This window comes from Peromyscus eremicus, chromosome 4 (assembly GCF_949786415.1).
Source record: "Peromyscus eremicus chromosome 4, PerEre_H2_v1, whole genome shotgun sequence".
NCBI classification, from domain to species: Eukaryota; Metazoa; Chordata; class Mammalia; order Rodentia; family Cricetidae; genus Peromyscus; species Peromyscus eremicus.
In genome coordinates this window covers 5,477,175-5,499,560 of record NC_081419.1, presented here as the reverse complement: position 1 = coordinate 5,499,560, position 22,386 = coordinate 5,477,175, and the positions used below count along the sequence as shown (strand labels likewise).

Below are 22,386 nucleotides of genomic sequence, written 5' to 3'. Positions count from 1 at the left end.
GAGCTCGGGGCTCTGATTCCTGACCCTCCTGTCTGCAGCAGCAGGAGGAGGAGGAGGAGCGTTGTCTCCAGGAGAGTCTCATGGGTGGGCCTGAGATAAATGGAATGTGGTGGGCTCGGGACACCGCTTCCTCACGGTGCCTTCTCCCACATGGCTCCTCCTCCAGCCTGGAGTTCCAGTGAGAACGGCTCAAAGCAGGAGCCAGGCTTTTTACAACTTCCATGTTGTAAGTGTCTGAAAGAAGAACAGTTCATGGCGAGAAAATAACAAACTTGGAACATGGGAAGTGCCTCCCCAGCCCTGAGGGGGTGGGCCTGCTGGGATCACATTCCACACTGAGCTAACTCAGCCCTGCTCATGAAGTTGCTGTGGAGCCGTACACACCCATAGAGGCCTGTGTTGTCTCTGGCCGCTTCGGCACACCGCACACACGCACACAGAGACTGAATTGCAACAGAGGTGGGATGTCCCGAAAAGCCCCAAAATGTTTACTCTTTCATCCTTTAGAGAAGTGTACAGAACCCTGGCTAAACATGTCTGTTTGGAAAGTAGACGGACGGCTAACAGGACATGGAGGCACATGCCTGTAATCCCTGTGCTCGAGGTTATCTTCAGCTACAGAGTGAGTCTGGGGCCGTCCTGAGCTACATGAGACTCTGTTTCAACAAACAGCCAACAAAACAAACAAACAAAAACCGAAAACCAAAAAGAAAGAGGATATGCCCTGGAGGAATTCTGTGGGCTGTCATGGCAGCGTGCAGTCTAGGGGCTGGGGAGCCGCTCAGGGTGGAGAGCACTGGCTGCTCTTGCAGAGGTCCTGAGTGGATTCCCAGCACCCACATGGTGGCTCACAACTACCTATAACTACCGTTCTAGCTTAGGTATCTGGGAGTGGTGGGGCACCTCTGTAGTCCACTTGGGAGGCTGAGGGAGGATTGTGGTGAGTTCAAGACCAGCCTGAGCTACAGAATAAGGCCCTGTCTTACTGCTTTCTGTGGGTCCTAGATGGAAAAAAGAATATTCAGGGAGAGATGGCTGTTGAGGTAAGCCAGAAATGAGTTATCCCCCAAAACCCTCTGCACAAGAGCCAAGCTTTCCACAGCTAGGTCTGGGGGCAGCTGGCAAAATGGTAGGTCACTGAGGCAGGGGCTTGCCCATCTAGAAAGAAGAGCAGGGGCTGTAGGGAAAGTAGCACCTGGGCCAGCACACAGGAGCACCTCAGTACCTCCAGGGAACAAAGTCGCATTCCTGACCTTGCCCAAAGACCTCACTTCCCGAGCCCCCCAAGTTTCTGATGGTCTCAGTTCCCTTTCCCCACTTTTCCTCAGCAATCCCCAACCCCACTTAGACCTTTCAGGACCTGGACCCCCTGCTGCTTCCTATGACCACACAGCTCCCTCCCTCCCTTTATGGGTGGCTGCTCAAAGGTCAGCCATTCAGTGAGGTCTACCCCATCCGGCTATGAAGAGCTGCCCCAGAGGGGTTGGGGCTGAAGCTCAGCCAGTCAGATATGGAGGATGACTTGGCTTACACGTAATGAAATCTCTCTCTCCCACCCCCTCTCTGGGCGGGTTGGGGGGGCAAGAGCCTGTTGTACACTGCACTGGCTCTGCGGGCGTTTATATCTATCTCTATTTATGTATCTATAGACACACATACATTTGTATGTATCTCCATGGCCTCTCCCTTACGTCTCCCCATTTCCCGCCCCTTTCTCTCTCTTTCCATGGATTTGCCTTGCATGTGTATGTGCACGTTTGTATGTGTGCAAACACGGCTGTTGTTCCCCAGGCACACTGACCACTTTTAAAAATAATTTGTGATTTGTGTGTGGTGTTTGGGCGCCACGGCCCAGGTGTAGAGTCCAGGGGATGGTTCTTGGGGGTGGGGTCTCCCCTTCTACCGTGGGGTCTAGAGACCAAACTCAGGTTGTCAGGCTTGCGTACCACCCCCTTTCACCTGCTCAGCCATCCACCCTCTCTTAGAAACAGCCTCTCCTTGGCTTTGAGAGGCCACCTGGCTGGCAGGGAGCCGCCTGCCTCTGTCTCCTCAGCACTGGGATTCCAAGCTTGGGCTGCCATGCCAGGACAAGGCTCCTAGGAGTCAAATGTGTGCTTGCAAGGTAACTTTACCCATGTTGCCTTCTCCTCAGCCTGTTTCCCCCCAAACACCCCACATCTGCACAAAATCATGTAGTCTTTTTTCCTTCTGGAGCTGACTTGTTAATTACTTAACATTTGTACAGGTTTAAAAAAAAATTTTTTTAAAGTAAGCAAATTCATTCACTCACTGGCATCTACTTAGGTGTCAGAAGTGATTGTAAAACCAACCCTGTGCTCGAGGCCTCATGTTCTACACAAACAACAGAGGAATGGAGTCAAGTGTGTGCCTGCCAGTTAGATAAGGGTACTAGGGAGAAAAAGGTCACAGGGCAGTGGGTGCTAGGGAGCAGGTTTTCCTGCTGCCACTGTTTTTAGGCAGGATCTCTCTTGCAGTCCAGGCTAATCCAGAGCTCACTCACAAGGCCATGAGGATGGCCTTGAACTCTCTATCCTCCTGCCTCTACCTCCCTAGAACTGGGATTAAGGGTGTGTGCTGCCATCCCTGGCGATTTAAAATTATTCTTGAGAATTAATATACGATGTTTTTGCTACCATGTATTGGTGAAGAACATTTAAGTCTCATTAACTCCCCCACAGCTCTTTGGGGGGAGGGAAGCCCTGCTGCACTGCTCTATTGTACACCAAACATGTTAGCTAGTGACCAAACGTGCTAGCTAGTGATGGGTGTGTTTTGATTCCTAAGGACCCGGATCTGCAGGACCCAGCAGCTGGAATCACAGCAGGGGCTGGTCACCTCCCTCCCAGGGCAGGTCCTTAGCAAGGTGAAATAACTGGACAAAGATATCAAGACAGTAAAAAAATGTTTTTATATTATATACACTCTCTGTGGTCAGGTCAGTGCCAGCCGCTGGCACCCCCACTGGGTCGGTCTTCCTTGGGGTCCTAGACCCCTGAGACCTTGCCCAGCTCCCCCCTGAGATTTGAGGCAGGCCGGGATTCAGGCCTGCCCAAATGGCTTTGCCACCAAGGGCAGCCGTCCCTGCCATGGGGTCAAGGTCCTGCACACAGCAGTGTTTACTGAAGGTCGCACTGACGCACGGGGCGGGAGAAGAGGATGTTCCTCTTGTCACTGCAGGTGTCATGCACGGGCAAGGGCCGCCCTGTTCCTCCCTGTGAGGTCACGGTGGACCTGCAGCTCTGGCCTTGCTCGCTCAGTATGGGTAGGGCGACACGGCGATTAGCAGTACATAGACGCTCTGGTGGCGCGGCGCGGCTGCGCTCACCGTCATGCGGTAGAGCCCGGAGCGGGTGAGCGCTCGGCGGGTGTAGACCGCTCCTTGCCCAGCACGCAGCTGGCGCAGAGCAAAGGGGCTGCGCGGGTCCGGCTCCAGCACGGTGAGCTCGGTACGGTTGGCAGGAACACCGGCCTCGGAGAAGGCGGCCAAGCGCGCCACGTCGTGGTGGGCGCGCACGCCAAGGGGCAGCGGCAGCAGGCGGTACTGAAGTGTGGACGGGCCGCTGGCACTACAGTCCTGTGAGCAGCGGCGGAAGCAGGTCCTGTGGGTGGCACAGACACGTTCACTGGGCTGCCATCCAGTGCACCTCAGTCCCTCCTCACGTGTGCCCCGAATACCTCGCTTACGGACGCCACTGTTAGCCCATTTCAGAGATAGCCCATTTCAGAGATGAGCAAACTGAGGCCCAGAGAAGCCAGATAGGGGCCTTCTCCCCTCTAGCATGTCCTCCCTTCTCTCCTTCCTGGTCCAAAGCCCAGGGCAGCTTAGTGAGCACACAGCAGGGGTAAAACTCAGGTCCACTCAGAGGTGCCCAGACGTGAGGAGCCTGGGGGCTGAGTCACGTGTCTGGACTCCTAGGGGTATCAGGGACTCAAAGACAGGCGGTCAGCCTTGTAGGAGTCTCCTCCATCCCCCGCCTCATTTCTCCTTTGGACCTTTGGAGGGTCCAGAACAAGCCACATGCCCCAGAAACCTTCCCAAGGACACAAACTGCTTGACCCGAGGTCCTCAGGTCTTGGTGTCTCTTTACGAACACCGTGAGCTGAGTCCTGGAGTTCGTGAGATTTCTCTAATTTCTGTGTTTGGGGGTGCTTTCTGTCCAAGGTTATGTGTGTACAAGGGGAGGGGTGCATTCTCTGTCCTGGAGAGCACACCCTGCGGGGCTGCCGGGATCACCATGCAGGGAACACAACACGGAGGCAAGTTTGTCTCTGCCTGGGTACAGGTCTGCCTGGTGCGCCAGCACTTACACCGCCCCCCACTCCCCCACCTCCGCCCAGGATTTCTGGCAGGGCAGCTAACTCTGGGAAGCCTTCCTGGAAGTGGGGGGTCCAGGCATAGGCGAGCTATAGAAGAAGCCTGGTGATCACGAGCCCCGCCCCTTGTACCTCCGCCGGCTGGGTCCTTTCTTACCCCGGGTTGGAGCCCTGCCGGTAGGCGGCAGGACAGGGTGTGTCCACACACTGGTAGCTGCCTCGGGTGTTGAAGCACATCTGGCCAGGCCCACACTCGACGTCATCTTCCTCACACTCGTCGATGTCTGGGCAGTAGGCGGTGGGAGATAAGTCGATAGAACCCGAGAGAGGGAGAGCCCAAGAGGCAGGGAGGCCCACAGAGCAAAGGAGACCAGCCTTCTGTGGGCGGAGCCCTGAGAACAGACCCCTCCCCACATCTCTCATCGCCCCAGGGACCATGTCTTTGTAGGGCATGGCTTGTGGGGGATTCCTGCTACCATGCTGGAGATCCTGGAGGGGGTAGTGCACTGGCCTCCTCTGTGTCGTTACCAGTGGCTGTCTCAGCCGTCTACTCTCTGCACGGCAGAGCAAGGGCGAACGGGAAGGACCCCCTCCCACAGGTTTGAGAAACCGCTGGACGGGCCCCAGGCCCCGTGCATCCACTTGGGCTAACTTTAGAGGCCATTATAACACCCCCCAGCTGCTGTACCACCCTCTTCCTGTCTCATTCCGTCAGAAGGGTGAGGTTCAGAGATCTGAGGAGAATAGCCCAGGGACACACCGCACAGCTAGTGTGCCCCTAATCCCGGGAGGGGTGTGGACTGGCCCTGGCCGGCTCACCCTGGCAGTTCTTTCCACTGGGGAGGAGGCGGTAGCCGGCGGGGCAGAGGCAGTAATAGCTGCCCTCTGTGTTTTGGCAGGCATGCTGGCACAGGCTCCTCACACGGCACTCATCAAGGTCTGGTCCAGGTGGGGACAGAGAGCAGAGATGCTGAGTCGGATTGCCATGCGCTCTGAGACCAGTCAGGGAAGCTCCCTGCTCCAGGCAACCCCTCCCCTGCCCGCCCCATCCAGGCCTGCTGCAGGGGGCTGATGAAGTGTGGAAGCCTCACTCTGTCTCCATCACTGAGGCAATTAGAGGGGCCACTCTATTGACAGGGTCCTGTCAGAGGCACATGGCCCCTCTGTGCAGCCAGCCCCCCTTGCACGTGTCTAGGGACCACAGGCTGCACCCTCTGCTCCCCCAGTCCCTCTTCACAGCTTCACATCTAACTGGAACATTCACTCCCCCAAACCTCCCTCCCTCAAGAGGACTGTTTCTCAAAGTGGATTTTTCTCAGGCATCTTTTTAGGAGGGGCTTCCCTCTGGACAAAGCTCCCCAAAATCAAACAACCTCCCCAGTACCCTCCTTGGAATTCCTTTGGTCCATCAGTATAGTCACAGCTCTGCCCCTCACTTACAGAATTTCCCCTTCCACCCTCTCCCTCTATCCATGAGTACTGCTGGGGTCTGAGTTTGCCCAGCTCCATGCCCAGCCTAGGAGCCCAGGACAATAGTGTGTGTGCCCAAGGCCTGCCCACCTCACCTGTACACATGCCGTTCTCCCTTATGAAGCCTGGTGGGCACCAGGCCCGTCCCAGACTACTCAGGGCCTGAGAACCAGGCCGGAGGGAGACCCAGGCATGGTAGGAGGCTCTGGGCCTGGGTATCCGAGACCGAAGCCAGGGCACAAATGGGTTCCGGAGGCTGATGGTGGTAATGTTTTGATTGTTTCGTTCCAGGGGAGCACAGGTCCTGCCGTCCTGTAGGAGGGCCTGGCCTGGCGGGCACAGGCATCGGTAACTACCCTGGAGGTTGTGACACTGGTAGACACAGGGTGTGGGCAGCTGTAGGCACTCGTTGATGTCTGTGGAGGGAGGCCAGGTGGGATGTGAGGGTGGTACAGTGCTCTGTGGCCTGCCTCTGCGTCAGCTGCCCCTCTGTTTTGTTTTTGGAGACAGAGTCTTGCTCAGAATGCTCCTGAACCCATGATCTTCCTGCCTCTATCTCCTGAGTATTAAGATGAGAGGTATGTGCCTCCAGCTGCCTCTGCCTGCCATCTTCCCAGAATTCAATGCCTTGCACACTGCCCAGGAGTTTCCTTCAAGCTGGCCTGAGGATCCCTCTACCACTGTACCCTCTGACCCTAGGGCTGCAGCCAGGGGCCACCTCCCAGCTTTGAGCACCCCAGGGCTGCAGTCCAGCCAGGGGCCACCTCCCAGCTCTGAGCACCACCCCAGGCTATAGAGTCCCACAGCCCTTGGTGACAGTCACCCATTCTACCCCTATGCCCCTGGTCTTCTCCTCCTCCATGTCTGGCATCCACAGGATCTGGTCTCAGCTGCTGCGGTCATTTCTGGACTTACCAGTTCATAAACACTCCTTGTCCTGAGCCAGGGCTGAGTGAGACACAGGACCCAGGGAGGGGTTGGCTGTCCCCTTACCTAGGCAAGGAAGGCCAAGGCCTTGTTGGCGGTACCCCCTGGGGCAGCTGCAGTGGTGGCCACCTGGAGTGTTCTCACAGAGTTGATTGTAGTGACACTCATCCAGCTGCTCTAGACATTCATCCACATCTGGGGAGGGAGGGGTGTGGTCACAGGCATGATCACAGAAGTGGTTTGGCCCAGGGGCCTCCTCCAGGGATGTACCCTCCAGCTTCACAGCAAGGCCTTGTGTGTCCCTTTTTCTAATTGTGACCGCACAAGGCGGCCTGCGGCACTTCACATTCGGCCTGTGTCACAGGTTAGAAGGCAAAGAAAGGACGGAGCTTAGAACGTGGGTTCCAGCACTCCTGAGTCTCAAGTCCTCATGTATGAGGGGTAAAAAGAGGCCCTCTGCGTGTCCTGGCAAGGGAGTCATATGTGTGGAAGATTTAGGGACCTGATATATAGGAAGAGACGGAGGAAAGAAGGAAGGGAGGGAGGGAGGAGGCAGGAGGGAAGGGGGAGAGGAGAGAGAAGAGGGAGGGGGAAGGAATCTCCTAAGACCCAGAAAGTTCCTGAAACTTAAAAATTCACAGAGCTCTCCCTCAGGGCTATATACAGTAAGGGTTGCCAAGGAGGAGGAGACCCTTCACGTGTCACCAGGCTGGGGGGGGGGGCCCTCCGTGCCGCAGCTGTCTTTGAATCACTATGTGCTTGCGAGCAGTCCCTCACCCTTTCTCCTAAACTCACTGGCTCGCTATGCTAGACTGGAAGGAAGTGTTCCTTTGTCAGGCTCTGGAGTCTGATCTGGGATGAACCGATGTCTGTTCAAGTCTGCCCAGGAAACCATCACACGGCATAGACGGGCCCAGTGCCGTGAAGCCATAGAATGCACACAGGTCCCCCATCCAGGGTCAGCACTTGGATGTCAGTGTGAAGGCCAGTTGCCACTGATGCACAGTGGCTGCCTGGAAACTGTTGAGAAGGATTCAGAGGCTGTGTCTAGTCTGGACCACAGTGTGGGGGTATGGAGGAGGGAAATGGCCTATTTCCTGTCTCTGGCTTACCCCACCCCCACCCCACCTCACTTCATCAAGCACAGGTGGCAGAGGTCAAGAATGGAAAAGATAGGGCTAGACCCTCCAGCTGCTATTAGAGAGAAAGGGAGAGAGGAGAGAGAGAGAGAGAGAGAGAGAGAGAGAGAGAGAGAGAGAGAGAGAGAGAGAGAGAGAGAAACAAAGAAAAAAAAAGACAGGACTTCAGCTCCGGGCTTCTGCCAAGAGAGTTCCAGAATCCCAGGGACACTCTCTGGGTTCTTGGGAGTGTGATCAGGCCCCGTCCTGTGTCTCTGTCACCTTCACAGCCGTCTCCATCAGCAGCTACCCGGAAGCCAGGTCTACAGTCAGCTAGGCAGTTATAGGTTCCCAGCAGGTTCACACAGCGCTGCCCCTCCCGGCAGAGGTGGGCGTCTCTCGCACACTCATCCACATCTGGGGGCAGAGCACACAGGGGGCCATGTGAACCTGTGCCCTCCCTGTAGCCATCCTCACACCCTGGTCCAGCCCATTCACACAGCCTGGAAGTCCCTGGCATGAAGGTACCCCCCAACCTGTAGTTGTAATGTAAGGTTGTAGAAAGCCAAGGGAGACTTGGTAGGGCCACACTCCACTGCGGGGAGTGACATGTGAAGACACAGGTTAGTACCAGGGTGTGACCCGACATTCAGTTACTTACTACTCAGAAAATTGGGAGAACGGGGCTACCAAGACTTGAAGCTGCTGTGGGGAGACCTTCCAGGCTTGAGTGTCCCGAACACACAGGGACCACATGTTTGTCTCTGGACGTCCTCACCCCCCACCCCCTGAGCCTCAATATCTTCCAGCTCCATAGTACGTGCGTCCCTCTGGCATCCGGGCCCTGAGGAGCCTACTGCACACCTGGGCCAGGACTGACCAGCACTGCCCCTGGGACGGCTCACCTCTACAGTTCCTGTGGTCCCAGGCCAGGGTGAAGCCAGTGGGGCAGGAACAGGAGAAATGACCGGGAGCATTGTGGCAGGTGTGGGAGCAGGGACTGGGGCCCTCTGAGCACTCGTTCCTGTCTGGGTCGGGAGACACGAGACTGTGTTCACAGGCTCTCCTGCCAGCTGGCTGGGGGAGGCTGTGCACCCCGGATGGAGAGGTCAACTTTGTTCATACCGGGGGCTGGGAAGGACTCACCCACACAAAATGCTCCCTGGGTGTCCAGCTCAAAGCCTTCAGGACAGCCAGCCTCATTTTCTTCTGTAAGGCAAAGGGGATGACCCTGAGGGAGCCAGTTCCCCAGGGTACCTTGGGCTTGCTCCTTGGGCTGGTACGGGCAGTGGCCCCTGGCTGGGAGTTCAGCCCTAGTCTTGAACCAGACATGTGACAACGGGGCAGCAAGCTGGCTCCTGGCCCAGGTTTGCTGGAAGCGGTAGCTGTGGGACATGCCTGGTCTTGTAGATGTGCCCCAGGGGCTCTCAAGGGAGGCTAGGCAGGGACCCAGGCAAACTCAAGAGAAACCACTGGAGAAAAGTAGACTGTTCAAGGTCACATGTGCAAAACTGTGCTCAGGAGAACCCAGCAGCCACACGCAGATGGTCGCCATAGCCTTCCACAGCCAGCAAGAGATGAAGGGATAGACGGGACTGCCTTGGCAACTGTAGGGACAGTCACCCTTAGTAAGGGTGGCCACTGGGGGCCAGTTAGGGCTTTAGGGCAGAGCCTTTACTTCTGATCTAGAGACCCTGGTAAGCAAGCCGCTCCATGCTCATAGTGCAGCCGGGAACTGGGGCGTTCCCCTCAGCCCCACGCTGGAAAGTAGTGCCTATAGGATCTGAATAAGGGTGAGCCTGGCCTCACAGCCCTGCTCTTCCCAGCATTCCCTGTCCAGTGGTAAACCCCTCAGGACCTTAAGCAATGATAAGGTACTTTTAGAGCATCCCTTGGTGACAACATGGCATTCTCAGGTAGGACACCAGAGGTTGCATGGGGTATGGTCTAGGCTTGGAGTGTGGAGTGCATCTTGGGTCTAGGGCAAGGCTTCAGAGGTCTGGGTAGGAGTGGCCTGAGGAGCAGAACTGTCCCTGCTGGAGTGGGAGGGGCCAGGCTGGAAAGGGCAGAGTTGAGCTGCTGCCTCAAGCATGGCCCTGTCCCCAGCCCGTGCTTAGTACAAATGGCCATTTGAATTTGGGGCCCTGGCACGTCTTAGCTGGCACAGTGGAGGTAGGACATTGGGGCCTCACCAGCTCGCAGGGCTGTGGTGAGCTGGAAGCGCAGGGCCTCTGCCTCAGGGTCGAAGGCCGAGCTGATAGATGAGGCCCGAAGGTGCTGCACCAGCTGAGGCTGGGGCCCCCGGGCCTCATCATACTGGATGCTGTGACTGCAGCGCAGGGAGGCTGGGAGGCTGTCATGGAGGAAGCGCTGTGTCGAGCCCACGAACAGCCGGCCAGGCCCTGTCTGCACGTAGTGCTCCTGGAAGTCCTGGGGGAGGGGAGGGGGGTTCCACCTTAGAGCAGCTGGGAGGTAGCCAGGGTGCTGTATGGAGAGCACTGGGAAAGTCTCCTTTGCCTCTTCCACCAAGCAGCTGGCAGCCAGGGGCAGCGCCATGCCTGTGATGTTCTTGTTAACGGAGTGGGAGGAATGCTCGCTTCTGAGTGAAAGCTCCTCCTTGAGACCTGTCATAACCCGCTTCTGGGGTATGAGGAAGGAAACTGGGCCTGTCTGCTCAGGGTGGGAGGGTGGAGCAGCCCAGAGCTAGTACCTGCATGTGCAGCTCCGCATCGGCCAGGCTCTCCGGGATCATGCCATTGATCGTCACGTCCAGAAGTAGGAATCCATCAGGGTCCAGGCCCCGAGCCACCTGGGTCATTGTGAGCAGCTCCCCTGCAAGCCATCCCCACCCAGCCTGGAGTCATCTCAGAAGCAGCCCCGGCTCTCCCAGGCCCTGCCTCCAGCCACCTCCAAGAAGACCATGCTCACCTGTAGAAAATTCCATGTGTGACTCCTGCTGGAAGCTGCCACCCGTCAGGGAATAGCCATTTGAGGCCCCTCCACTCTCTCTAGCCAGGGCCCAGTAGATGGGGGCAATGGTGACCACCAGCACCCGCATTAGAGGCCCTGGGTGCAGCAGAATACAGGGGCCATGTTAGGAATGGAGCCTTAGGGGAGTCACTCTCCTGATCAAGCCTCTGTGGCTCCCCTCTGCTCCAGAGGGTGCAGCCTCTCCCTCCCTGCTCATGCTCAGTCTAGTGACCACCCATGCCAGTTCTTTAGCAGACCCTGGGAGATAGCAAAATCAAACATATACTTTATGGTGCAGTTACAAAAGCAAATATAATAAAGAAATGCATGGGATGGGATGTTTAGCCAGATTCAATGAATGCAGATTGATGGTTCCCAGAGCTCCTGGGATGCTACAGGCTGTCACTACACACTGGTTGGGATGAGTAGATGATCAACCAAGTGTCCTGTGTTGCAGACAACTTCTGCAAGGTCCCAGGAGAGGAAGGCATGTTCTGAGCTACTGACTGCCCTGAGTGTGGATTCTCAGAACCTCGTGTGACATCAGGACCCTTTGGACTAGGAGAGGCTGGGCCAGCGGAGCACTGCCTACTCAGGGTCAGGGACAGTGGCAGCAGGTGATGGGGTGACAGGAGGGAGCGAGGTCCCTTGAGGGTGGGCAGAACCTTTCCAACTACTCAATGCCTTTGGACTACTAATCTCAAGCTCACTGGGCCTGGGCCGCGATGTTTCTCCTAGCGTCTGCAGGGCTCACACTTAGGCAGCCATCTTGCTTAATTTGGTTTCTGCTGGCCGTGGCTCAGAGTCTGGTAGTGAAATGGCTGGAGAGATTTCTCCAGTTGAGAGCATTTGTTGCTCTTGCAGAGAATCTAGGTTCAACTCCCAGCATCCACATGGTGGCTCACAACCACCTGTAACTCCAGTTCCAGGAGACCTGATGGCCTTTTCTGGCTTCTGCAGGCACCACCAGCATGCACATGGTTGTACACACATACATGCAGGCATAAAATTCATATACATAAAATAAAAATAAATGACTTTTAAAAAAAGAAAGAAAGAAGAAAAAAAAAAAACCAACTCCTGAGGCCACAGGCAGCTTCTGAAGATCTGCTCCCATGAGAACTTGGCTCAGCCTTCCCCTGTGCTGGGTCCCTGGAAGGGGCTCTGGGTCCCCTACATGAGTCTCCTGGACTTAGTCTGCTCAGGACACCTTGCTTCCGGAATCTGTGAGTAAGTGCATGCCTCCTGCTTCTTTAGATGATGGAATTCTACACCTTTCCTTTGTCCCCTCCCGCTCATGTCTGGCGATTCTTCACTTTGCTACCAGCTTCCATGGGGGGTAAAATCCTTCCCAAGTGTAAGTGGCATCATCTATCATCCTCGGAGCTCCAGATTCAATGTTCCGCTCCCATCTCTCCCTATGTCATTTCAAATGCGGTGGCTTTGACTCATGACAGTGGTAGGGGTGGGAGCCTGTGAGCAGAAGAGGGACTCAGCCCTTAGAGGCAGCCCTATCTCTGGGTACCAGGCCTTGGAATAGCCCTTCCTGCCCTGTGCGTCCAACATGTGTCCCAGGGCCCCACATACCCACACTTGCTGGGACATGGCTGATGCTGCTCCAGATGGAAGGGACCCCAGAACTGCCCTCCTGTTGCACACTGGTGTTGAGAGTAGCCATACCAAATTCCTGGCCATTGATGACCCCGGTCATGCTGCCCCGGCTGCCCCGGGGCTCCCCTGTGAGGCAGGAGACAAACAGTAGTGACACGGACTATCCATTCTGAGTCCTCCATGCAAAGGTATTGTCACCGTCCCCATTTCATCAAAGAGGAAACTGAGGTTCCTAAAGGTACTATAACGTGTCCAAAGACACACAGCTAATAGGTGATAGACTCAAGGCATAGAAGATCTTGGCTCTAGAACAAGGGAGACTGAGTCTGGGGAGATGGCTCAGCTGTAAAGTGCTTGTCATGCAAGCATGAGGACCTGAGTTTGATCCCCAGAACCCACACAAAAATGCCAGCCGTGGTGGTATACACTTGTAACCCTGGTGCTGGGGAGGCAGAGATGGCAGAGGTGGTTCCCCGGAACTCACTGGCTAGCTGGTCTAGTCTAATAGGTTCAGTGAAAGAACCTGCCTCAAAAATAAGGTGGACAGCTCCTGGAGTGACACAAGCTGTCATCTGGCCTACATATGCGCCTGCGTACACATGCACCTGCATACACATGTACCTGCACACACATGCACCTGCATACGTGTTTGCACACATACACACAAAGCTAGGCAAGTTAGGTGCCTGGGTTGCATCAAATTGGTTTGTCTCTAAAATGAGGAGGTGGGTCCACAGACACACAGAAGGCTCATTGGTCTCAAAATTGCCAGGAGCTATGATGACAAGGGTTGGCATGCTGTAGGGACAGGGCACCATGCCAAGAACTGAGTGCCATCACCAAAGTATCCTCATTCCATCAGTGGTCTTGGCTCCAGCTGGAGTGGGCCAGCCGCCCAGAGGCTGCCAGGCGGTCCCAGCAGACGCTCTCCTGCACAAATTCAATGGATGACACAGGCCCATGGGGCCCCTGCTTCCTCTGCCTAATGAACCAGCTGCCTCCTTTGGGCAGATGGCCTTCCAAGGGGCACAAGACAGAGGGAGCCTGGCTCTCTGCTCACCAGCCCTCAGGGGAAATGAATAACAAATTGCAGATGAGCTGTCAAAAAAAATAACACAGAACATTCCATGGCCAGGATCTTAATTGGCCAATCAGGATAGGCTAACGCCGGTTCTAGGCAGTGCAGCCCTCAACTGGGGTCTGATGATGCCCATCTGGAATGCTTCTCGTTAATATCTGTTTCGTAACGGAACGGGGAGGGAGCTGCCATCTGCTGGGAGGAAGATGGGAGCATGACCCAGATCCCGGGAGGCCAAGAAGCTTGGAGCCCTGGAACGGTAGGCCACTTTTTAGACTTGGGGAGTCTCAGCAGTCTCTTGTTACAGTATCGCCCCCCCCCCCAGCCAAGGCCAGGACATGCACCCACGCTGATGGGACAGAAAAACTAAAAGCAGCTGGGAGGAGGGACAGGTCTGTAGTCAGGGGGCCTCAACAACTCTGAACTCCAGCTGGGGGCTGGGCAAACACAGTGCTGGCCTAGCTGGTTCCATCCCCAGGACTGCAAAAACAAAACCAATTAACAAACGAAACAGGGGCTGCAGAGATGGCCTGGTGGGTAAAGTGCCCACCTGATGTGCAAGCATGAAGACCTGAGCTGGGGGGCGCTCACATAAAGCCGGGCATAGTGACACATGCCTGTAACCCCAGTGCCCTGGGGACAGAGGGGGCGAGAAAGGCAGAGCCCTGGAGCTTGCTGGCCAGTCTAGGAAACTAGTGAACACTGGGTCAGCAAGAGACCCTGTCTCAAACAAAAAATAAGGTGGAAGGCTGGAGAGATGGCTACGTAGTTAAGAGCATGTACTGCTTCTTCCAGAGGACCCAGGTTCAGTTCCCAGCATCCACACCAGGCAACTCACAACCATCTGCAACTCCAGTTCCAAGGAATCCAACACCCTCTTCTGGCTTCTGCAGGCACCTGAGCACACATGGGGCACATCGACTCACACAGGCGCACACACACACACACACACACACACACACACACACACACACATAAATAAAAACAAAGTCTTTTCAAAGGGCTGGAGAGCATTAGAAGACACTCAGCATCAACCTCTGTTTCTTCACCTGCACACACACACACACACACACACACACACACACACACACACACACACAACTTCACATTCCCTTTGCACAACAAAACCCCTTGAAGGAACTTAAACCAGGGAAGTCCTGAAGTCCACCACATGGAGAGGTGGCCGCTGTGTGGCCGTGGGGCAGGTGAAATAGGAATCTATTGTTTGTTTCTCACAACCAAGAGAAGCGTAGATGGAAACACTCTGTGCAATGAGATGAGAGGCCGGTAAAGACGTATGTCCAGCAGATTATCATGGGATGTCATCCAAAACAGACAGAAAAAGGGCAAGTCTGAAAGCTAGCCTCGACATCTTAGGAAGCAAGAGCATGTCCATTTACAACTGGAAAGAAACCAGCAGAAAGCTGGAGCCAGATGTGGTGGCTTGTGCCTGCAATACCAGCACTCGGGGGAGACTGAGGCAGGAGGATTGTCATGAGTTCAGGGCCAGTCTGGGCTACAGAGTGAGACTGTCACAAAACGAAGCTAAACTAAATCACCAAGAGTTACCCAAGCATGGGAGGAAAGAGCCAACTCCACAAAATTGTCCTGTGACTTCCACCCATGTGCTCTGACCTGCACACCAACCGTCCACACACAAATACATAAAAAAAAAAAATTAAAAAGAATCATGGATAATAACTACTTTTTCTGATTTCAGATTTCTATATTATCTGGCCTTTCTGTAATTAGCACATGTGAAGGAAAACAGTTATTTCCACTAAATGAAGAGCTGCGAAGGCTGAATCTTTCCCTGCTCCTCCTTCATATCCTGATGATCTAACCCTGGGACCTCACTTAGAAATGGGGTCTTCACAGAGGACAGCATCAGGGTGAGCCCTGGTCCAGTATGCCTGGTGGCTTTACAAAAAAATTGGAAATTAGAGGCTGTCTTAGTCACTGTTCTGTTGCTGTGAAGAGACACCATGACCAAGGCAATTCTAGCAAAAGAAAGCATTTAATTGGGGGCTCACTTACATTTTAGAGGCTTAGTTCATGATTATCATGGCGGGAAGCAGAAGGCATGGCACTGGAGCAGTACCTGAGAGCTTTATATCCTGATCCACAGGCAGCAGGCAGAGAGAGACACTAAGGCTGTTGTGGGCTTTTGAAACCTCAAAGCCTGCCCCCCAGTGACACACCTCCTCTAACAAGGCATCATCTCCTAATCCTCCAAACAGTTCACCAACTGGGGGTGCAGCATTCAAACACAAGAGTCCATGCGGCGCACTGTCATTCAAACCACCACATAGATAGATGCGGGGAGATCGCCACGTGCCAATAAAGGCAGAGATTGGGCAATTCTTCTAGTAGCCAAGGACACCAGAAGCTAGGGGAATAGGCTCAGGAGGAAGCAGCCCTTCCAAGGATTCAACCTCTAAAACTGTGAGACAGTGTTAGTTAGTTAAGCCCCAGTCTGTGGGACTTGGTTATGTCCACCTCAGAAACCAACACAGAGACCATACACAGAGACCATACACAGAGACCATACACAGAGCTTTGTGGTCTGAACTGGGAGCTTGTCACTGGAAGACAGGAAGAGTTGGGACCAAGCTCTGAAATAGAGGGAAGTTCTTCAGACCCGAAGTCACCTTGAGCCAGCAACTACCTCTAGGTGTCCAAGAACCACTGAGATGTCTGGGTACATTTTTTGGCATCTTGCCCCCGATTACAGATGAGGAAACTAGAGCCAGAAAGTTCCCACATTTGCTTGACAAATGTCAAATTCCAATTTCTGAAGAGGTCCTGGCTAGACAAGGGATCTATGGAGAGAGATTGCGGCACTGGGTGGAGATGGATTGGTGATGTCTGCCATGGACAGGGTTAGAGAAGGGTTCTGTGGAGAAAAAGATTTTGACATTGTATAAAGATAGGTTGGTGAAGACTCTGGCATTATATGTGGTGATTGGTGATGTCTGCCATGGACAGGGTTAGAGAAGGATCCTATAGAAAAAGATTCTGACGTGTGTGTGTGTGTGTGTGTGTGTGTGTGTGTGTGTGTGTGTGTGTAGATGGACTGGTGATGTCTGTCATTGACAGAAGAGGAGTTACAAACCCACACATCTAGACATACCTGGGGTATTTGGTATAGAGGCAGACAATCCAAAAACAGTATTCTGTGACTTTTCTTTATGTTGGTCTAAATTGTTTTACTGTGGTTTCTCAGGACACCCCTTTCCATTTTTTTTTTTTTTTTTTTTTTTTTTTTTTTTTAGACAGGGCTTCTCTGTGTAGCCTGGCTGTCCTGGAACTCACTCTGTAGACAAAGTCTGGCCTTGAACACATAGAGATCCACCTGCCTCTGCCTCTGCCTCTGCCTCCTGAGTGCTTGGATTAAAAGCATGTACTACCACTGCCCAAACCAACCCTTTTTAATATTAAAGTTTAGCCTGACCCTAAGGAGAAGAGGGTTGAATTAGGGATCTCTAGATGGCAGGGGTCAGTAACATCCATTTGATGACCTACTATGGCCGTGTGAGGCTTGGGAGGAGCACTGACTCATAGATGTTCACAGCAAACTCCCTGAGGGCATCATGAGTACTCTTTTTTGTTGTTGTTGTTGTTGTTTGTTTTTGTTTTGTTTTTTTTTGAGACAGGGTTTCTCTGTATAATTTTGGTGCCTGTCCTGAAACTCACTCTGTAGACCAGGCTGGCCTCGAACTCACAGAGATCCACCTGCCTCTGCCTCCCGAGTGCTGGGATTAAAGGCATGTGCCACCACTGTCCAGCTTGTGTACTCTTATTTGATTCTTCCCTCTTCATGGGGCCTTGGAGGATCCAAAGGAGAATATGGGACAATGCCAGGTGACCCAGAACAGCCAGATTATCTGGCCAAGGTGTGTGGCAAATGCTTAGCCCTTCTGAGATCCGTTTCCTCAGACAAGATGGTCTGTGCAGGCTTCCCAGCTGGTTCATCCTGAAGTTTAACTTAGTGAAGAATTGGGAAGCAGCAGGGGAGTGGGTTGGGCTCTGCTAAGCGGGACACATCCACCAGACTCAGTCTGAGGGCCTAGGACACTCCTTACCTCTCACAGCCAGCAACGCCTGGGCTGTGGCAGAGCCCAGAAGGTTGTGTGCGACACACTCATACGCTCCAGCGTCACCAGCCTTCACACGCCCCAGCCACAGGCTCCCATCTCGCAGGGTCCTGAGCCTCCGGCCAGCCTGTAGCGGCCGACCTGCCCGTAGCCATTCGATTGTTGGCACGGGCTCTCCAGTGGCCTGGCAGCGTAGCTCTGCATCCTCTCCGTTCCTCACGGTCAGGTCCTGAGGCTCCACCAGGAACACCGGGGCACCTGTGGGAGGAGGGGCAGGCTTTAGGAAGAGTCTCATATATTCCAGTGAGCCATGCTCATTTAGACAGAAAACACCAGAAGGCGGAAGGATATGAGAGTCACACACGTTCCTGCCCCCCAGCCTCTGCGCTGCCTTACACACGCCCTTTCCTATGAAAACAGCTGTGTGTGCACACTGTGGCTTTTGCTCCATGATGCCATCGCACATTTGATGGCGCCCCTCCCCCAGGATTATATCACTAAGAGCTTGCGTAAGAACACTCACTGTGCGAGCATGAGGACCCGAGTTCAAATCCTCAGCACCCAAGTTTAAAAAGCCAAGTGTGCACTCCACTGGGACTTACTCTCCACACTCGGATCAGTGCGAGTCACAAATGAGACATCTGTCTTGTCCCTCCCACCCCCACCCCAAGGCTCAGGGACCATCATGGAAGATAGGCAGAGAGTCCTGTAAGAGCCAGAGGTCAGGGAGGACCAGAGCAAACGTGTCCTGGATGTAACAGGACTGCTGAGGCCATCAGCTCTCAGCAGCTGTGGCTGCTTGCACAGGATCTAACATAGACCCCATGGGCTTCTGCGGCCCGCCCCCGAGGAGCTATCGACAGCTGGTGGCTTACGGAGAGTAAGTTTTCTTTTCTTTTCTTTTTTATTTTTTTAAAGATTTATTTATTTATGTATAGGAGAGCTCTACTTAGGTGTAGTGCCTGCATGAGAGAAGAGAGCCTCAGAGAGAAGAGGAGGGCGTCTGATCCCATTGTAGATGGTTGTGAGCCACTACGTGGTTGCTGGGAATTGAACTCAGGACTTCTGGGAGAGCAGCCAGTGCTCTTAACCGCTGAGCCATCTCTCTCTAGCCCCAAAGTAAGTTTTCTTTAAGGACGTGGCCCCAGGAGGTTGACCTCGCTCCATCAGATGGTTCCATCCCCCACCCAGGAGTATATGTACGGCATAAATTGGACTCAGTGGCTTATTAAAAAGAAAAGAACGTAAAGTTGGGAGTGAGGAGGAGATCTTGGAGGAGTTAGCAAGAGGAGTGGGTGAATACAATCAAAACACATTGCGTCAAATAAAAGTGTTGTATCTAAAAAATGCCAATTATGGTTGTGCATGCTTGCTACCCCAGTGCTGTGGAGGGCAGAGACAGGAGGATTGCTGAGACTTGCTGGTCGTCAGTGTAGTTCCAGTTTCAGTGACAGACTCTGTCTCAAGCGAATAAAGAACAAGACTCCTGACTTCCTCCTCTGAACTCTGCACACAAATCCACAGGCACGTGCACTTGCACACAGTCACACACAAACATACACATAAATAAATAAAATAATATACTTATATTATTTAGAATATATATTATATATTACATGTTATAATATACTATATATTGTTTATTTACTTGTTTGTTTTTGGTCTTTCGAGGCGAGGTTTCTCTGTGTAGCCCTGGCTGTCCTGGCACTCACTCTGTAGACCAGGCTGGCCTTGAACTCAGATATCTGTCTGCCTATGTTTCCCAAGTACTGGGATTAAAGGCGTGGGCCACCACTGCCTGGTGCACACAGATTACATATCAGAGTGATGATACAGCGGTCTCAGCGTGTGTAGGCATTAATCTGTGACGTTCCCATGATGACCATATTCTATGTGCTTGCTTTCTTCACTCCAGTTAGACCATAGCCACCTTCACACACTGTCTGCCTCCATGGTGATTTTCCTACATGCAGCCTCAATGGTAGGATCTTTAGGTTACTTCCAATGACTACGAACCTCTTTCCAGAGCCATCTGGCCTTGATGGCCCCCGAATGGGTGGGCCTGACACTGTTTCCCCTCTGTAACATGGGCTGATGGCTCCTCTCTACTCATACACCCCATCAAGCTGACTGAGGCGGAGTAGGAGGGAGGTGCCTGGCTCTGGTGAGGATGGAGACGACTGGTACTCTTACGCTGTGGGTGAAAGTGCAGAGATGCCTCTGTTGCTGCTGCGAGCTTCGGGCCTGAACAAACTGGCACCAAGCTGGGGGACCAAGACAGTGGGAGTCCATTTTCTCACTGCTGTAGAGGCCGGAATCCCCAAATCAGTCTCACAAGACTGAAGCCAACGAGCAACCTTATTTCTAGAGGCTCAGGAGACCAACGGCCCCACGCAGCCTCTGGTGATTGCGGCTCTCGTGGCTGGTGGCTGTACTTCTGCAGATACCTACACCCCACGACGCCTCTCTTTTATAAGAACCCGTGACTCCGCGGGGGCCTGCTAAGACAGTCTAGGATGGCTTCTACAGCTCCTTTTTAGCCTGATCTCACTGCGCTTGCCACAGGCAGGTCTGTCTTGAGGAGCCACAGCTCAGGTCGCCAAAGCCAGGTCTACAAAAGCTGAACATGTGTGTGCTGTGTGACCTCATGACTCAGCTCTGGCTTATCCCAACAGAAGTGCAGGGGTGCTCCCCGATGACCTGAATGGGAATCTCCTTACCGAGTTGCTCAAAATACCCCAAAGTGGAAAGGGTCCTCTGGGGGCCGGGAGCAATGGTGGCCATGGAGTGGAAAACCGTATAGCCACAAAAAGGAAGGGAGAGAGAGATTCCAACAGTATAGATTGTAGGGAACCAGGGAGTTGCTAGGCCTAGCTGCCTTGAGAGGCATCCATCAGAGGTTTTTCAGGTTAGAGTCCATGGTTCCTGGGGCACTGTGCGCCTTCCAGTTCCTGAGAGACTGATGTACTCCCCCAGGTAGTGAAGCATTCAGGCCGCTTTGTGTTTCTCTGTATGATCCCTTAGCAGTCAAGGGAACAGGGAAGCTTGACAGGACAACTGGTCTTAGACATTAATCTTGTGTGCCCTGTATGACTCTCCAACTTCACTGTGTCCTGGCAACCATAACTGTATTGATCCTGACAACTGCCATTATATTCTGTTTCTAATAAAGGTATAAAAAGTCTGATTGCTCTCAATAAAACTGTCACAGCTTCAATTGTGCTGTGGCCCCTCCAACCGGCCTGGTTGAATTCCTTGTGGCCTTATCAGGTGACCTTGGCTGGTAACTAAGCATGGGCGCTTACAAAGGATGGTGTCACAGTGCTGTGTGGAGGAGGTTAGACCTGTGACAAGATCCCAGTTAGAGCTTCTTTCTGGTTTTGGTGGAGCTGGAGGTGGAACTCTGGGCCACACACACACTAGACAAGTGCTCTGCAACCAAGCCTGCCCCAGCACCAGGGTTCTATTTAAATGAGTGTCAAGGGCTGGGGAGATGGTTCAAATGCATAAAATAAAAATTTTAAGTCTTAGAAAATGAAAACAAGGCCAGGCGGTGGTGGTGCACGCCTTTAATCCCAGCACTCGGGAGACAGAGACAGGTGGATTTATGAGAGTTCGAGGCCATCCTGGTCTACAGAGCGAGATCCAGGACAGGCACCAAAACTACACAGAGAAACCTTGTCTTGAAAACCGTACCCCTCTCCCCCAATGAAAACAAAACAAGAAGAGGAAATGCCCTGCAGCCATGGCTAAGTAAAGTGGTCACCTTCGCTGCCTCAAAAAAGTACAAAATTGACGAAAATGTTTCAGGGCCTGAGAAACCAGCCAAAGACCACAATACACAAAAAGCTTCTAGAACTCTGGCTGAGAACTGGTAGCCTGCAGCCCTTTGTGGAGGACCCTGCCCACCCCACTCCACATGGCATCCCCACCGGCTACCAGTGAAAACCAGTAGCTTTCTGCCACGGGGGCCTGGCTGCATTTTCAGTGGAGGGGGACACATACCCAGAGGCTGAAGTGTGTAGGGAAAACTGGAGGAGACAACACCCATCCCAGCAGCCTAGCTGAGGAGACAAACAGAACCTTAACAAAGGAAGGAAGGTGTGAAGAGGCCTGGGCTGGCCACTTCCCTACATCCCTGGTGGGGGTGAAAGATGCAGGTAGAGGAAATCCATGATCACAATCTCTGCTGAAGTAGCTTGTGATGGCCACTTTCAGTTCTTTGGCGGGTGAGTCACACATCGGTGCCTCCCCTGCGTGGGCTGGCTGTCATTGCTCCTTCAGGCCGAGCATTTCCTGGTTCCTGATTGAGCCTGGGGGTTTCCATCGCTGTTAGAACCAAATGTGGTAAGCAGCGTGATAAAGGATGGTGTCTCTGACCAACCTCCCTCCTCCACACTGGAGGAAGACACCGGATCACTGTCAGGCCTGCCCCTCCGTGGGCTCTGCTGATACCCTAGAACACCGAGGAGGTATCTGACTCAGCACTGTCAGGCAGCCTGAGGCTTCCTGATTCCCAACAAGGCTCCCACTAACCGTGTGGGGAGAAGGCTCCCTCATGAGAGAAGTGGGGACCGTTCTGTCCCCTCATTAGGCCTGAAGGGCGATGATACTACATATTCAGGGTGTGGGGGAAGTGTGGGCTACCCTCTATCTATGCATGGCACAGGTGTGCAGAGTGATTCCCATGGTAACTGGAGCAAGGTGACCATCTTAGCAACGTATTTTCCTGCCTCATCATTTGTTTCTTCTTCTAGTTTAAAATTTTAATTTAAATTAC

The 22,386-nt window shown here is 53.5% G+C and overlaps 1 protein-coding gene across 1 annotated transcript in view; it reads right to left on the bottom strand.

Annotated features, from left to right (window-relative positions):
* Window positions 1–2,950: 2,950 nt before the first annotated feature.
* The window catches only part of Hmcn2 (hemicentin 2), a 155,104-nt gene continuing 135,668 nt past the window's right edge, over window positions 2,951–22,386 (bottom strand). The window contains exons 86-98 of the mRNA XM_059260027.1: window positions 17,595–17,864; window positions 12,408–12,557; window positions 10,779–10,916; window positions 10,561–10,682; window positions 10,043–10,280; window positions 8,997–9,059; window positions 8,756–8,878; window positions 8,133–8,267; window positions 6,799–6,927; window positions 5,901–6,221; window positions 5,155–5,274; window positions 4,493–4,619; window positions 2,951–3,620 (exon numbers count right to left, since the gene is read on the bottom strand). Of these exons, the coding sequence (XP_059116010.1) occupies window positions 3,275–3,620; window positions 4,493–4,619; window positions 5,155–5,274; window positions 5,901–6,221; window positions 6,799–6,927; window positions 8,133–8,267; window positions 8,756–8,878; window positions 8,997–9,059; window positions 10,043–10,280; window positions 10,561–10,682; window positions 10,779–10,916; window positions 12,408–12,557; window positions 17,595–17,864 (2,282 nt within the window). The 3' untranslated portion in view covers window positions 2,951–3,274. The remainder of the gene's footprint in view (window positions 3,621–4,492; window positions 4,620–5,154; window positions 5,275–5,900; window positions 6,222–6,798; window positions 6,928–8,132; window positions 8,268–8,755; window positions 8,879–8,996; window positions 9,060–10,042; window positions 10,281–10,560; window positions 10,683–10,778; window positions 10,917–12,407; window positions 12,558–17,594; window positions 17,865–22,386) is intronic.